This window comes from Physeter macrocephalus, chromosome 11, assembly GCF_002837175.3.
Source record: "Physeter macrocephalus isolate SW-GA chromosome 11, ASM283717v5, whole genome shotgun sequence".
Taxonomy (NCBI): Eukaryota; Metazoa; Chordata; class Mammalia; order Artiodactyla; family Physeteridae; genus Physeter; species Physeter macrocephalus.
This window is the reverse complement of record NC_041224.1, coordinates 173178014-173194422: the sequence shown is the minus strand read 5'-3', so window position 1 is coordinate 173194422 and position 16409 is coordinate 173178014. Positions and strand designations below refer to the sequence as shown.

General features: G+C 49.1%; 1 protein-coding gene across 1 annotated transcript in view; it reads left to right on the top strand.

The window, feature by feature from the left end:
• The window catches only part of CLMN (calmin), a 112577-nt gene extending 110313 nt beyond the window's left edge, over positions 1-2264 (top strand). Inside the window, exons 12-13 of the mRNA XM_024131090.3 lie at positions 3-73; positions 2075-2264. Coding sequence (XP_023986858.1) covers positions 3-73; positions 2075-2243 — 240 coding nt within the window. The 3' untranslated portion in view covers positions 2244-2264. The remainder of the gene's footprint in view (positions 1-2; positions 74-2074) is intronic.
• The last annotated feature ends 14145 nt before the right edge of the window (positions 2265-16409 follow it).

Below are 16409 nucleotides of genomic sequence, written 5' to 3'. Positions count from 1 at the left end.
AGGATCATTTTAGCTATGTTCACTTGAGGAGCGCAGCAGATCTGGATGACAGAAGAAACCGAATGTTAACCAGGTAGGTGGCAGTAGTCCAAGCTTGGTGGGGCTGAAAAGGATATTTTTTCCTTAATTATGCAGCCTACCTTCTGGGGGTGGCTATTTCCAGCAAGGCTGTGTTGGATAATAGTATGAATAGTCTGGGCTCATGCAAGAAAATACCTGTTCCAGAAAAAAGGAATGGAAATTGAACATGAGTGGGAGGGGAAAGTAGATATGAATTCATGTTGATGGGCAGGGCATGGTTCAGAAAATGACTCGGTTTAAAGACAGGTCTGGGTCATGAGCCTGTGGCTGTATTTAGATGACACAGTGGTATAAGCTGGCCCTCCGAGACAGAGCCAGGCAGAAGAGGTAGGGACAGGATACTGTGTGTGTTCTAAACGCTGTAGCCCCTGACAACTGGGTTCATTCTGTGTCGTCACTGCAGGGACAATACTCAGAAGCTCAGTGAGCTGATTTTACAGTTTTATGGCATCAGAACAGACATGAAGAGGGAATGCAAACATGCCAGGATGTCTATGAAAGTATTTCTTACTGTTGGAGAACTAAATGACCTAGACTAAGAGTGTCGAATTGCTGTAACACCACCCGTTTAGAACATAGGCAGGCCGAGAAATCTAAAACTCTGACAACTCTGAGATGCCCCTATCTCTGTTAAAGTTATTGAATCACTTAATTTAATTGATTTTTAAAAAATATTTGCCACGGATTTGAATTGGCTTGGAAGGACTGAGATTATTGGAATGGAAAGACCTTGTCTGAAAATTGCCCAACAGCCAGGAGTGTAATCTTTACAAGTCCACCTGTCTGGCTACTAAAAAAAGAGGCAAGATTTGTTTCCCTCCCCTGCCGTAAAATGGAAATATTAATTCACGTTTTCCACCAGGTTTGACGTCCTCATAGGAAAATAGTACTTTTAGCTTTTATGAGATAGAGTCTTTGAAAATTGAACCCGCAAGGTTGAGAAGTGCAGTCGTGTTTTCCATGCTTTTGAGCGTTTATTACCCTTGCAATAAAAATACACAGTTTAAAATTTCTCTAAAAACAGTTTTAAGAAGGAGAAAGAAATTCTGTCCGTCGTCTGTCATCTGCGTGGGAATCGCTCAGTTTCCAGACCAGGGCAAAGGTTTAATCGCCTCTTGGCCTGGCCTTTCATTGTATCGGGAGATGGTCTAGGGAGGAGGGGGTAGTTTTCACTTCTCATAATCTCCATCACCCTGATGACCCTGAGAAGCCCCAAATGACCCTGAGAAGCTTACACGCTAGGTTCTACAAATGCATCTGCAAGCAGAGGCCCCCAAGCCCAGCTGCAATCAGATTATGGCTTCTGACCCTTTCCTGTCACCACCACACAGTCCCTTTCTGGGCTTTCTCCACCAGGCAAAACTAAAATGTCACGCTAGCACTACCTTCTGTTAAAATAAGAGAAGAAAGATACATTTGACCAAAATCTGGCAACCTGGTAATTATTTGCAAGGTTAGATTCCAAAGACAAAAACAAAACTTGGTGGTACGGAGGTGTGTCTTTTTGTTGCTGAGGGCTGTTTTTAAACGATCTGTCATCAGGGAACCTCCGATTCTTTGCTTAGATTCCTTAGGAAGTCCCCTCTATTCCTAGGGAAGAACAAAGAGCCATCAGCTTCTAACTCTGCGTTAAGGGCACTGCGGTGTAAGGGAAAGCATCCTGGACTGGGTGTAGACCTGGTCCAGGTCCCAGCTGTGTCACAAAGGCATTTATGGCCTTGAGCAAGCCCCCCCCACCCCCTCTCCATGAGGCTCAGTATGCCCCTCTGCAGAATGGGGCTAACAGCTCCTCCCTCTTGGCGCTGTGAAGACGAACTGAGCGGGTTTGAAAGCTCAAAGCACCCCGGGGACCCAGCCCTCCGCCTGGTTCTGCACCTCACTGGGAAGCCCTCAGCTCTCCAGTTGGGCAGTGAGGCTGGAGTACAGGGAGGGAGGGGGCTGCACTGGGCTGGGGCCCACTTGTGACTGCCTTGGTGTGTCTCCCCTCCTGCAGGAAGGCCAACAACTCGGGCGAAGCCAGGCTGCCAGAGATCCACAGCCCACAGAGCGACTCGCTGATGGAGTTCGTCCAGCAGGCAGACGTCATGTACTTTATCCTCTTCCTCTGGCTCCTGGTTTATTGCCTGCTGCTCTTCCCCCAGCTGGACCTCAACGGACTCTGATGCGTGCGTCTGCATAATAAAAAGACAGGATCCTGGCCAGGGGTGGGCAGGCTTCTTACTTCCTTTTATTGCCTGTTCTGGATGGGGCACTTCTGCAGATGGTGGAGGGCCTCCGAGGAAACTTAGACTCCCTCTCTCCACTTTTCTTTTTCATGTTTCCTTTTTCTCCTGTAAGTCCTAAGCACGCTTTTCTCTTTGGCTGTGGACTCAACACTCAGGTGTGTGGCCAGATCCTTGGGTGGGTTGGTTTGCGTGCCTTGCTCCGTCAGGTGTTAAGCTTTGTGACTAATACTCATAACTGGGTCTTAGCTCGCCCCACGTGCTGGTTTTTCAGGCCCCAGGTGGACCTGAGTTTCTCGCCTCCCAATGAGAAATAGGATGGATGCCTCAGGGAGACCCCCACTGGGAAGAAAACCGCCCTACTTTCCTCTGAGAGGGGAGTCTGAGTGAAGGTGCTGGGGGTCCACGCACCTGCTGTGGTCTGGTGATTGGTCGTTTTCTTTGGGGGGGATATCAGGGCAGCACGGAGCTGCCGGGTCCAGCAAAGGGCATCCATGAACGGCAAAGTTCGAGGAAAGTGAAGGCGAGGTCGTGAGCCGCAGTGCACATTTGTTCACCCCCGTTTTCTTTTTTTGTGGGGGGCATGCATTTTGCTTTTGCTTTTGCATTGATTGAAGTGAGGTAAAGCTGTGATTTTCAAACCTTTCCCACCTATGGAATCCTCCTTTCAAGTGGATTCTCAGGGGCCAGTCTAGTTGCTACATGAAAAGCAGAGCTTTGGCTGACACAGGGCAAGGCACGGGATCCCTCTCGCTTTGCCCGGGCAGCTCCCAGCTTCCAATCGTGCCTCCTGAGGCATCTGTGCTGGTACCCAAGGCCCCGCAGGGCACTGTCAAAAAAAAAAAGCCCCCGAAAGCCCCGAGGAGGAATGCAGAAGTGGCCTGGCCGAGAATGAGCTCTGACTGATGTTAGAGCAGGAAGTGGTCCAGCACGTTCCCGCTCCGAGAGAAGCTTTTGTGCACACCTGCCTCACAATGTGAGTCTTAGCACGGGCATCTTTTGTGGTCAGTTATGATGGGTTTCTTGAGAGGGAAAAGGGTTTCTGGAAAGCACCCCGAGAAGTAACCAGAACAGGCAGGTGGTGAGAGGACAGAGGCATCCACCTGCCCTTCCATCTTCTTTCTGCCCTGGGCTCCCTCCGCTCCCTGCTTCCTGCCAAGATGCAGGCCATGCGTCCCTGTGTATTACTTCCTCCTCCCATTGTCCTCCCCCTCAGAAAGCGTGGCTATGGTGGGGCTTATAAAACCACAGCCTATTAGGTCAGGAGGGGCATTCAGACAGCATCTCCTCTGCTGAACCCAGAGAGGCAGAGCTGGTTGACCAAGATCACACAGCCAACCAGGAGAGGACTTGCAAGTGTACCCAGGCCACCTGATGCCCCATCAGATCTGTCCCCTCTTCTGGGAACTTCCACTGGGCCCACGAATGTCCTGGAAAAAAAAATAATAAAATGAATAGATAAGAATGTCCTCATTTAAACAAAACCAAATTTTTTAGGTCAACCACCGACCTTTGTTTTTTCTCGTGTTTTTCCCACGAGGAAGTTTCGTTCGCTTTCAGGCTCATTGCCTCTTCCTTCCGGAATACCCTCGACAGCTCTAACAGCTTGTCCGCTGGCACACCAGCTTTGTTGTTACTCCAGGAATCATGCTTCTCTCTCAGCAAGGCAGGGATTTGCTTATTTCAAGCAGGGGGGTCTCAAGTTTACAGAATTCCAGCATGGCCAAAAGAATCGACGTATCGCATTTGAGTCGATGACAGCCAAAGCCTGGCCTCTAACCCACTCTGGCTATAGGCTGCTTTCTCTCCACGAACGAATCTAAGCCTTCCCAGCTGAAAGCTGTTGGGAGTTCGGAGCGATTCCATCTCGAAGGCCTAGTGTCCCATGGAAAATGAGCTAATTAGTGAGCTCCCTGGCATCACTGAAAGCTGAAAGGTACAGATAATAGCGATTACGTGTGTGATATTTTATAACCCTGGACACCATGCAGTCCTCACCTAAATTAGATGCTTGAAAAGCCAGGGAAGAGCTGACCCGAACGTTAATCATTTCATTTTACGGGTCTAGACCTCGTTCAGAAAAGTCTCTGCAGGTTTCTTCTCTCACCCATTACAAAGTGTAATGTTGTTTAAAACCATCTACTGGCAAGATGCCTGAAAGTCGTTTGGTTCAGGGTGGCAGCAAACTGATTTTTTTTTTAAAGAAAAAAAAAAATCTCACATGATTACAGGCGTGTGTGAAAGAAGTCAGATATAGAAGGTGGGTGAGAAGCCTGAAGGACAAACCACTCCATGGCTTCTATTTAAGAATTTATTTTAAATTCTTATCCAAGTAATACATGTTCATAGTTTAGAAAGAAACAAATACTATAAGACTTTTAATGAAAACTAGCACTCCCCTATGGGTTGCTCTCTAGAAGTAACACTTTCACCTCTTTTAGCTGTTTCTTCTAATATTTACCTTCGCATTTCTACATAACACGCTTATACTTCTTTTATCTTTAAAATTAATCTGGAAACATCTACCGGCTTGCTACCGTGGTAGAGAAGGATTTTGCTCTTACCCACACCGTGCTTTGTTTTTCCAGTATAGTTAGATGTGTTATTTGGTACATCTCTCTTCATTGTGGGCATATGAGGACTGTTGACTTGTGAGCCAAGTAGTGTACTCTAGTTACACGTCCTTTCTCGTCATATTTTTTCTCCCTCCTTGATGGTGATGATTGATGATGATGATTTTTGGGGTGGCACGTTCCTCAGTAACTTTCTTTGAAAAGAACCTGGGAAGTAAACATTATTGTAAATATTTTGAGATCTTGCATAACTTAAAATATCCTTATTCTGCCCTTACCCAGGTGTAGCTGGATACAGAATTGTGGGTGGAAAATAATACCCTCCCACCACCCCCTACCGTGGTTGTTGAGATTGCTGATGCCATTCTGATTCCCAGGCCTTTCGCTGTGACTTGGGTTTCTCCAGCCTCCCGGGCAACATTTAAGATCCCTTCATTCTTAGTGTTCTGAGCTGTCCTGATGGTGTTGTACCCTTGATGGTGTACCTCGTGCTGGGTTCTCATGAGAAACTTCTTAAATTTTCTTGTAATTGTTCACATTCTTTCCTTCTGTACCACCTGTTGTTCCAACGTTGGCCTTCCCAGGCTAGACGTCTAATATTTTTTTATCTTTTCTATTTCTCATCTCTTAATTTTTTTTTGGATCTGCTTTCAAAGGTAGTTATTTAGCTTTATCTTCTCAATATACCTGATGAATGTTTTATTAATTTATAATTTCCAAAACGTTTCATAGTGTCCTGTTCTTGTTTCATGGGTGCAGAACTTATTTCTCTGTGGATGTTCATCATAGTGGGGTTTGGGGGAAGTTCTTTTCTGCTCTCTGTTTTGCCTTTATTTCCTGTACGTTCCCTTTCTCTTAGTCGCACTCTCTTTCACATGACAAGTTTTCTCCAGATATCTAGTGATCCTGTGGATCGGTTCGTGTGTACGAATGATACATCACAAAATGGATAGGAAGTTCTGTGTGTCAGCTGGTGGATCTTTCTGTAGGGTCACCAGGTGGGCATCTGGACTCCTCATGGGAGGACCACACGTATCAATATTTGCAGGTCTTTTCTCATTGTGTTTCTTTAGACATATTTCCACTTCTCTCCTGCCTGAGATAAAGGGACATACGCAGAGCTGCTGCTAGCCTATGCAGGGCCCTCATGCAGTTTCAAAACGGGCATTCCCTCTGAGCGGATGGATGACTTGGAAACAGGTGCCCCTCTGAGCAGAAGCCACCCGTGGGCACTTGGCCAAACTGGCAGAAGGCATCTTGTGCCTCTTTTCTCCAGGGGAAGGCTTGAGGAGCAGAGTAAGGGCTAGATTTTAACTCGCAATCGCCCCCTTAGCCAAGCACCTTTGTGCCGGGCACGGGCTGGAGGGCCGTACCCGGAGATGCCGGCAAACACCTGAGTGCCCGCATCCGGGCTCTGAGCAGGCGTCTCATCACGGTCAGCGTGTAGACTCACTGAATCGCTCCCGCCTCGCTGTGCCTGGCGTCCCTGGGTTAGAGCTCCTCCGCTTCCCCGCGAGGAGTCGGCTGCGGGCGCTGCTTGGCGCTGGCGCCTCTCCTCTGCGCGGGCGGCGCGTGGTGTTGGCGTTCCTCGGCCCTGCTCCCGTCTCCCTCAGTTCTGCCCCCGCCGTAAATGGGGTGGCATCTCTCGCCTACTGTCACCTCCTCCTCATCCCTTGGTCTCTGTGATTCCATCGCTTGCATTCCTTTGCTCTTATTTCCCTGGGGTTTCACCAGGGGAGACAGCAGGTCCCACGTTAGCTCTCTCCCTGCTTGTTAGGTGGCTCGCTGCGCCGTGGACGCGCTTGGGAACGTGCCCTGAGTGCTGCTGGGCCGTGGCCTGCGAGTGCCTTCATATCATGCTGGGCCAGGGGAGGAGAGGCGAGAGAGCGCCTGGGGCTCCCCTGGATGCCCCAGGACAGATAGGAGCCCCCTTCCTTCCCTCCTTTCCACCTCCTGCCCCGACACAGCTCTCTTAGAGCTCCTGCCCCCGCCAGCGTCCTGGAGTCATGCCCTTGCTAGGTTTTCTTTGCCACCGTCACTTCCCTGGGAAACAGGTAGTGTCAGCCAGCGACCCAACTGGCGGCTCCCTCTGTGGGATGGCTGTTTGGAACTTTGTGAGCCGTTCCTCCTGGTCAAGCCCGGCCTCTGTAGGGAGTGGGGCTCCCCCCCAGGACTGGGAACCAGGGAGTGCCCCACTCCGTGCCCCCTAGAAGCCACAGGGCGCAGGCTGCTTCTCCCTTTCTGGGCTTCAGCGGAGCTTCCCCGGCTCTCTCTTCCCGTCCCCACGCGGTGCTAGCCTGCTCTTTGTGAGGGTCGGACGCACAGAAGGCAGAAGATTTGGGGGCTGCCTGCCTGTGTAGTCGATCTTCATAAATTACAGGTTATTTGATAGCCTTAGGGAATCACGTAAGGGTCTAGTGCCGCATTTCAGAAATGAGAAAACTGACGATCGGGAAGGAGAAATGACTAGTCACGCTGCTAGTTAGTGCCCTCGGGAGGGACGTCTGGATGCCGAGTTCTCTACAGAACTCCAGCCTCCGGCCGCTGCAGCTAAACTGCACCTCCCTCGTCACCAGGGTCTCAGAACATCACAGAGCTGATCCCTCAAACGCAAGCCAGGGTAAACAGGGAAAGAATGTATCTCTGGATATCAGAATCCATGGTGGCCTCTTTGTTCAGAATTGTTCTCTTTCCGTGGGCGTGTCATCGGAGAGCAGTCCTGTGACACGCTCTTTCACGCAGGCTCGGTTTTTCTGAACTCTCCAGAAGGCCCACCGCTGCTTGGAGCCACGGCCTCTCTTTCCTTTTGGCTTGGAGACCCTCCCAGCAATTTCTGTTCACGTCCTCAAGTCCCCGAGGCGGTGTATGTGGGAGTTTCAGATCAACGTGACTCCTCAGAACCTTCCCAGTGATACTCTGGCCAGGAAACGAGAGCCCACGAAACCCTCCGGGTCCAGATGTGTTATTTCTCTTGCCCTGACATTGCATCATCTCTGCTGAAACCGCCTTTGGGGAGAGACTGAACGTCTCGGGGCTGCAGCTGCCGTCTGGAGTCCCCGCTGAATAAGCAGGCTCTTCCTCCGGCCCGTCCAGCTGCTCTCAGGATGAAGGCCTTGACCTGGGCTGAGCAGCTGAAGGCTGAGAGCTGGCGTGAGTGATAACTCGCTTATTTGCTGGAAATAGCCGCGGGGTTTGCCTTAGCGGTTAGCCAGTGCCAGGGAGCCAAGAAGTGAGACATGGGTTCTTGGCTGGACGTTGAGCCCCGCAGATCTTTTCGGCTCTGCCTCTTGTCAGGCACCTTGTTGAGGAGCAATAGTCAGCGCAGCGGAGCGAGCCCAGTCCCCGTGGAGCGTGGACTCTGCACGCATCGCGCCCAGAATCCTCCATTCCCATCTCACGCAGACCCCGTGGCTTCAGGCTCCAGGTGAGCCCCGGCCCTCCTTGCTCTGACGTGTGACGGCACCACAGTGACCTGCAAGCCTGCAAAGTGCTCCCCCCCCGGTGGGCGCGACCGGCTTGGGAAGGGGCGAAGGCCTGGAGGCTCTGAGCCCCTACTTCCCTAGGGTCAGCAGAGGTCAGCAGAGTTCCGGGGCCCCTGTGACTCTTCTGGAATTGCCGGACCCCTCAGCGGCGGGAAGACCGACTTAGGTGCTTATAATTCGTTCTGAGAACCTTGATGAAAACCCAGCCCTGGGCTGTAGCACCAACAAGCCAGAGAAATATCCTCGTTTATGGGAAGAAGACAGCCAGTATTTTACGCTGTTTGACCACATGGTTTTAAATACACACACAAATAAATAAATACACACACCACTCAATAATCTACCGCCCTGATCCCCCTGCTAACCTCAAGATCCCTGACACTTAGGTGTCAAGGCCAGCTTTCACCTAGCAGGAATCTCCTTAACTGAAACTCCCCCCGCCCCTTTCTTTTTATCACTCCCTTCTCCCTTCTCCAGGAGGTTTTATGGAATAGGGGAAGAGGGCAGGTTCAGGAATCAGCCAGATCTAGGTTCAAGTCCCAGCTGTGTCTCCAGATAGCTGGATGACCGGGCAAATTACCTCGCTGAGCACCTCCTGTGCAGAATCAACACCCAGTACGTATTTGCTGAGTGAATAATAGCTTCCTTGTGAGCGTGTTACAACGTCGTAAAATGCTCAGTAGCTCCCTGTCTGCGTGTCCCTCCTCGCCAAGCTTTGACTAGACCTCCTTTCAGTTCGTTCACTTTACCATCGCTTCTTCTAGCCTCTCCCCAATCCTCCTCCATCTTGCCAGCTGCTCTCTCAAACGTGGCTCATGCCTTTTACAAGAGGAAGCCGAAGCCAGCGTGTACCCACGAACTCACTGGACCCTTAACGACCATCACGGGAGGTGGTTCTTCCAGAGAGGAAGCTAAAACACAAGAAGGAAAGATAACAAGGTCATAGAGCTGGCAAGTGGCAGAACCATGATCATAGGACTCTTCCTTCCAGGCGTTGATTTCCACCCTAGACTTTGCTGCTTAGAAAGTAAGTCATGCCTTAATGCGATTCTGATTGTTGGTGACTTTGGCCTGGTTGGCAAGCGTGGGTGGAAATCTCAGAGTTGGGCGGGTTTAGCAGTCGCATTGCGTCCCTCACCTGGCGTTCTTCCCCTTCCCAAATTTCTGCATACTTTGACCCCCACCCCATATCAGCACTGCTTAAATGTCTCCTTCATCCTCATTTGGTAGAAATGACTAATATTGTACCTCAACTATACTTCAATTAAAAAATAAATTAAAAAATTTTTAAATGCCTGAGGACACCCCAAGTTCAGGTTTTAAGCTAAGGTTGCAAACTGACAACCAAAATGACTGCGACTAAAGGGCCTTTAGCAGCATAACCTCAGAGTCTAACATCCAAGATTGAATGACTTTAATTAACGCCCCCGGGTAGGCACTCTTCACTTCTTCTCACACGTGCTTTTCAGAGTGGAAGTGAGGCTTCCTCCTTCAAAAAGCAAATCTCACTGTGCTGGGTAGAGCACATGTAAAACAGGGATGAGACCATGGATTACTTGGAAGTTAGAACTGGTTGGCCTGTGAGATAGGAATCATTATTTTTCCTTTGTTTTGAATTGAAAAGTTGTGATTTTTGCATTGTTGCAGAAAGGAATAGAAAAATGTCTCTTAATAGGTTTGTTTTCCATTTGCAAAAGTTCAGACTTCTTTTAGACCCAACGGAAGTCAGTAATAGCCTATTCTCTGTAAGACTTTGCTATGAGGACAGCCGCAACATGCCTGCATTCCTAAATGTCATGCAAGGATTGAAACACTTCTTTTTTAAAAAATAATTTATTTATTTTTGGCTGCATTGGGTCTTCGTTGCTGCGCGCGGGCTTTCTCTAGTTGCGGCGAGCGGGGCCTACTCTTCGTTGCGGTGCGCGGACTTCTCACTGCGGTGGCTTCTCTTGTTGCGGAGCACGGGCTCTAGGCGCACGGGCTTCAGTAGTTGCGGCACGCGGGCTCAGTAGTTGTGGCTGGCGGGCTCTAGAGTGCAGGCTCAGTAGTTGTGGCGCACGGGCTTAGCTGCTCCGCGGCATGTGGGATCTTCCCGGACCAGGGATCGAACCCGTGTCCCCCGTTTTGGCAGGCGGATTCTTAACCACTGCGGCACCAGGGAAGTCCCTGAAACACTTTTTAAAAGGAAACTCTGGGGACTTCCCTGACTGTCCAGTGGTTAAGACTCCGCCTTCCAATGCAGGCGGCGCGGGTTCGATCCCTGGTCGGGGAACTAAGATCCCACGTGCTGCACGGTATGGCCAAAAATTTTTTTTTTAAAAAAAAAAGGAAACTGAAAGTGTCTGTAACCTAGAGAGTTGACATTATTCCAAAGTAGGATAGCACTGGCCTGGTCGTCAGGACCCCAGGTCCTAGCTCCGGCCCACCTGCTGGGACACCTTGAATAATTCCTTTACCTCTCTGGGTGGAAAGGTGGGAGACCTCTTTTTAAAAGTCTTTCCTAGGTTGAAAAATCCAAAGTTAGCAAATTAGGTTTGTTTTTTTTTAATCTCAGTAAGTGGCCTGTTTGCATAGAATAAATGCACCTCTGTGTTTGCAAGTGAATTCCAAAGCTTAGAGCATGGCTTCCGGCTTTAGTATCTGAGAAAGGCAGTCTGTTGCAGGTGTGGGGTGACAGTCTGGAGTAGAGCGTGGGACATCTGCTTCCTAGGACTCCCAGAGCTAAACGGGCCTCCTTAAATTAAGTCAGCATCCGAGGCAATTTCCTTGGATTCTTTGAAATGCACAAGTTCAGCTGCAGGCATATATAGATGTAAACAACTGGACCTTTCTATCCTTCCCATCTTTTCCCCCCCGTCCCCTCGTAGACTCGAAATAGACAGGCACAGAAATTCCACTCGAATCAGAGGCGGCTTGCACTCTAGCACTGGACCCCTGAAGCCAAAGACTGGCATGTTTGTACAGAATGTCCCTGGGGTGGGAGTGGGACTGGGGGAAGGGGTGCCATGAAGCAGAGACCCTGTCTCCTTGAAATTGCACCCTAAGTTAGCTACCTGCATCACTTCGCTTGCATTGGTGTTGGTAACGTCAGCCAAAGACAAAGAGTAAAAGAGGAAGGATGGTTGTTCCCCACCGTACATGGTCAGGACCAATGATTAAACCTGGAAGCAGGAGTTTGTTCAAAGTGTATTGTATTGGATGACGATAGGTATTTATTTTTTCAAGGTCTGTTAATACGTTCAACAGATTTAACGCTACAGTTTCTTGTAATGTCACGGCAGGACTTAATTGATAATGTCTGAATATTTTTACCGAGAGCTCTAAGAGAGCTATTGAAAAAAAAGCAAAATGTTATTTTGTAGTACAAGAATTATTTTGTCTATTTAGTACATACATAGCTGTAGCTTTGTAAAAAAGGTATCTTTGTAAAAAAAAAATGGTATGAACGTGCACCCTTATTTATTGACTATTGTAAATGAAGATATAAATGACTATTTGCATAATTTATACCTGGGGGAAATTAACTGGAGTATTTGTTATTTGACTGTTTTCTATTAAGGACTATTAGGCTCGGTGCTATGATGAATGGTCTTGTAAAATTACATGTAACCTTAAGAAAAATTTTGAGTATAAATTTCATGAATTGACCAGCTCATTGATAATTCTTATTTCCACGTATGTTCACGCCTTTGCCAACCAGAAACGATTCTATCTTTCCTTTGTCCCAACAAAGAGTACTATTGCCAGGTAAAAGTGACACCAATTGGCTGTAGAATTATAGAGACTGGAGGAAATCTACCCTTTTTAACTATTAACTTGTCTTGAGCCTTTGCAGGTAAACCTGCAGGAAGGAACAGTAATGGTAGTGGTGGTGGAAGTTATCGTAGGGTTGACGGTGGCTCTATGGCTGCGGAGTTACGCTGCCTGCCTGGGTTTGAATCCTGGGTCTGTCTCTTACCGACTGTGTGATTTGTAACAAGTTACTATAGTAGCCTGGGTCTTCCAGAAAACAGAGCCTGAGTCAAACGTTACGTGCTTATGCGTCATTGCCGGGGGGGTGGGGGCGCGGGTGCAATCCCAGGGCAGCAAGAGTGAGGCAAGGAAGGAGGGAAAGCAAATCAAAAGTGGTGCAACAGGTATTTATCGTGTACCTACTAGGCATCAGGCACTGTTCTGGTCGCTGAGAATAGAGTAATAAACGAAACCAAAGTCCCTGTACTCGGAGAGCTTACATTCTAGTGGCGGAGAGAGACATAAACAAAATAGGTAACATATACAGTATGTCAGATACCTATCAATAAGTGCCGTAAGAATGATCAGGACAGGGGCACCAGTTTGGGGGTGGATGGGGAGGTGATATAGTGTTAATAATCAAGAGAGTCCTCTTTGAGAGGGAGACATTTGACTAAAGACTTGAAGGAGATGCTAGGACAAGTCACTCGAATAACTGGAGAAGAGCTGTCTAAGCAAAGGGAGGAGCAGGTGCAAAGGCACTGTGGTGGGATCATGGCTGGTGTTTTTAGGGGACGCCAAAGAGCCTGGTGTGGCTAAAGTACAGTGAGTGAGGGGGAGAGAAGTAGGTGAGGAGTTTACTGGGGCAGGTCAGGTGGGGCTGTGTTGGATGTTATAAGGACTTTGGCCTTCACCCTGAGTGAGCTGGATTCCCCTGGAGGGTTTTGAGCACATGTTGACTTACATTTTAGCAGGCTCACCCTGGCTGCCATGATGACAACAGACTGGGGAACAAAGGCAGGGCACGGAGGCCAGCTAGGAGGCCATTGCAGCAGTGCAGGGGAGAGATGACGATGGTACAGACCAAGCTGGGAACCGTGGTGGTGATGAGCAGTGATTAAATTTGGATATATCGCTACTACGAGAGCAGACCCTCTGGACTTGCTAATGGATTGGGTGTGGGGTGTGACAGAAAGGGTCAAGAAAGGCTCCAAAGTTTGGCTTGAGCAGCAGGAAGGGTGGAGGTGCTCTGGGCTGAGACGGGGGAGACGTGGGAGGAGCAGGTTTCGAGTCTGAACTGGCCACGCTAAATTGAGATGACTGGTGGATGTCTCCTTTCCCAAGTGTACACGGTCCTACAGTGTGGGGAATGCCCCGGGGGTGACTGATCACCTGCCAACCCCGGGATGGCCCAGCCCCCATGGCCCCTAGCTGCTCTGCTGCTATGGCACATTTGAGGCTTGGGAATCCCTGATGGGTTTTGGAAGCCCGGGTCCCCGGTGTACCAGGAGGCCATTCCCGAGGAGCCCCCAGACTGGGTGCTCTGTCACTGCCCCCAGCCCTGCACCCCACCCCAGGGCGGGCCTTCCCTCCTCTCCCCCTGCTGTCTTTAATCTTTCGAACGCAGATGCCAGAAGGCCCGTCATAAACCTCCCTTGACATGTGCAGAAGCTGGTCCGTGCTTGAATGGAGAAAGCGTGGGGTGAAAACACATCGAACTATCTGATCATATTAAAAAGGGGGCGGGAGGGTAACATGATAGGAAGAGAGACCCTGCACTTGGATCGCTGACGCCTGTAACCAGCTGTGCATAATCATGGTTGAACTTGGGGGCTTGAGTCTTAATTTGGACAGGGTGGCGATACTACAGAAAGCTCAAATGAAGATGGGGTGATATTTTTATTTCCATTAATGGTCTTAACACGTAGGATTAGTTTTAGCTGCCTCTGACAGAAAACCCACAAAAGCAGTGGCTTAAACCCAATGGAAGTTTTTCTCTTGTCTCTCTGAGAGGCCATCGATCCAGGTTGGCTGGACGGCTTCTCATCCTTCCCGCGGCCCCCAGCGTTCTCCTAGCTGCACCCTCCCTAGAGCACCGTCTTTGTCCTCGTGGTCCAAGATGGCATCTGTCCATCCAGACCACACCTCCGTGTCCTGTGCTGTGGAATGGAAGGAGAGGCAGAAGTGGGCCACCCCGCCTGTAAGACTTCCCAGAAGAACCACACATCAGCTTTCATCCCTTTGCCTGAGCTGAGTTCCTGGTCACAGCTGCCAGAGAGGCAGGAAGTGGGTCCTTTGACCAAACACTCTACTCAGTGAATTGCTAACAGGAAGAGGGCTGTAGGACAACTAGCAGCTTTGGTGACACTTGGCTCAGTCGTGCCTGTCAGATTGGGCCAGATGTGGGCAGTTTCTTCCTTACACAGTCTTGTATGGAAGGCCTTCTGGGCCCACGGGGCTAGGTGTCGGTGACAAAGACAGGAATGAGATCAAGTCCATCCTTGGAAGGAGCTCTCTGTGGAGCCAGAGAGGAAAGTGATGCCTATGGAGGGTGGCCACCGTTTCTTCCTTCCTTTCGTTTTTTAAAACTAATAAGCATGAACATTAAATTGCATTGGAAAACATGGAGAAAAATCACACAACTGGATAGATGGTATCACTGAAAAATCATGATTAACATTGCCAGTTGGGCACTGCTACCATTTCTGGAGCTGGACTAGAAACTCATTGCACGATCATAAATCTTTCAAAACATCCCGTGGGGTGGTGGCCACATCCTGCCCACGAGAAGGGGCAGGAAGGAAATGAAGGTGTGGGAAAAGGGGGGCAGGAAAAATGAGGGTGGGAAAAATGATTTCATTCACATGCTGCCCAGCTGAGTTAGAATAAGAACATGGGGCCACCAGACTTTTCCCATCACGTCAGCCTGCCTTCTGTGCGCCCCCAGAAATGGCTCCCGAGAGAACGTGAACTGAGGCACAGGGTCCACGGCTGCTCCGAGACAGGGCTCACAGAGGCCCCGAGGGACAGAGCAGCTGCCAGTTCCGGTCTGAGGCCCACATCCTGCCATGGGGCAGAAGAGTGGACAGGGGAGCTTCCCTGGCCACCCTGTATCAGGGTCAGCTCTCCTAGGGACCCCAGGTAAGTCTCAACGTTCCCAGGCCTCAGTTCCTTCAAATGTGAAATGGCAATAACAGCCCCAAGGCGAGGCCTGAAATGAGATACTGTCTGTGAAAATACCCAAGAAATAACCCAAAGGCAAATGTTCATGATATTAGAAGAGCATCCTTCTTTCTTTCCCCCTTAAACAACAGAGTCCTAAAGTTCCAATTACTTTTGTCTTATGACTCAAGCCCCTCCTACCCAATATTCATCATTGGCAGACTCTTTTGTGCCACTGCCATAACCCTCGAAATGTCCTGACAGCGTCAGTGTTCTAGCCAGACAGCAGCATTTCTACCCTACAGTTCTCTCTGGCCCTGGGCAGTGACGTCCCAGCTACTGAGATGTGGCGTGAAGGGGCAGAATTAATTCACATAGAGAGCTCCACCACTGCCGACAGGTTGAGAATCCTTGTGTTAAGTCAGCCCTACTGGGATATATTGGCCGGTCTGTAGTGACCCCAAAAAGAAACTAAAGGCTGAGTGTAGTCTTTCATCTTGTAAGTTGATTGTCTGTTTGGGGGCGGGGGTGGGTACAGTTAGCTTTCAAATCACATAGGTGCCATTTTATGTGAAATTACTCGCTAAGAAATACCAACATTAGCTCAGTCCCTGGAGACCCTGGAGGGTCCCAGATGACACCCCTTGCGGGAATGTGCACCCAAAGACGGAGCCTGGTGAGCACCGTGGACTGGAGCCCTGCCCGTCTGAGCACAGAGTTCCCTAAAATCAAAATCTAGGCCTTCCCAAGCTATCTGGTGAAGGACGTTTTTTAAATGTATTTATTTCCAGTCTATCATAGACCAACTTTTATAAAATACCGTACAAATTAAATACCCCAAAAATGATATTTAAAAATGACATAAAGAATACAAGTCCTAATTTTTTATTGTTAGATTCAATAGACAAAAAATTATCCTGTTGCATCCCTGGAAGATGAATTTACCTCGTAGAGGCCCAGGTACCTGCAGGAAGCCAGAGACAACCCCCACGAGTAGCACTGCCTGAAACCACCCGCACCTCCTACCTTCTAAAGGGAAATTATCATCTTTGTTTTTGTCTCAATGCAAGCACAATAGGTTTTTGGTGTTTGTTTGTTTGTTTTTAATTTTTATTTATTTTTTTATTTATTTATGGCTGTGTTGGGTCTTCGTTTCT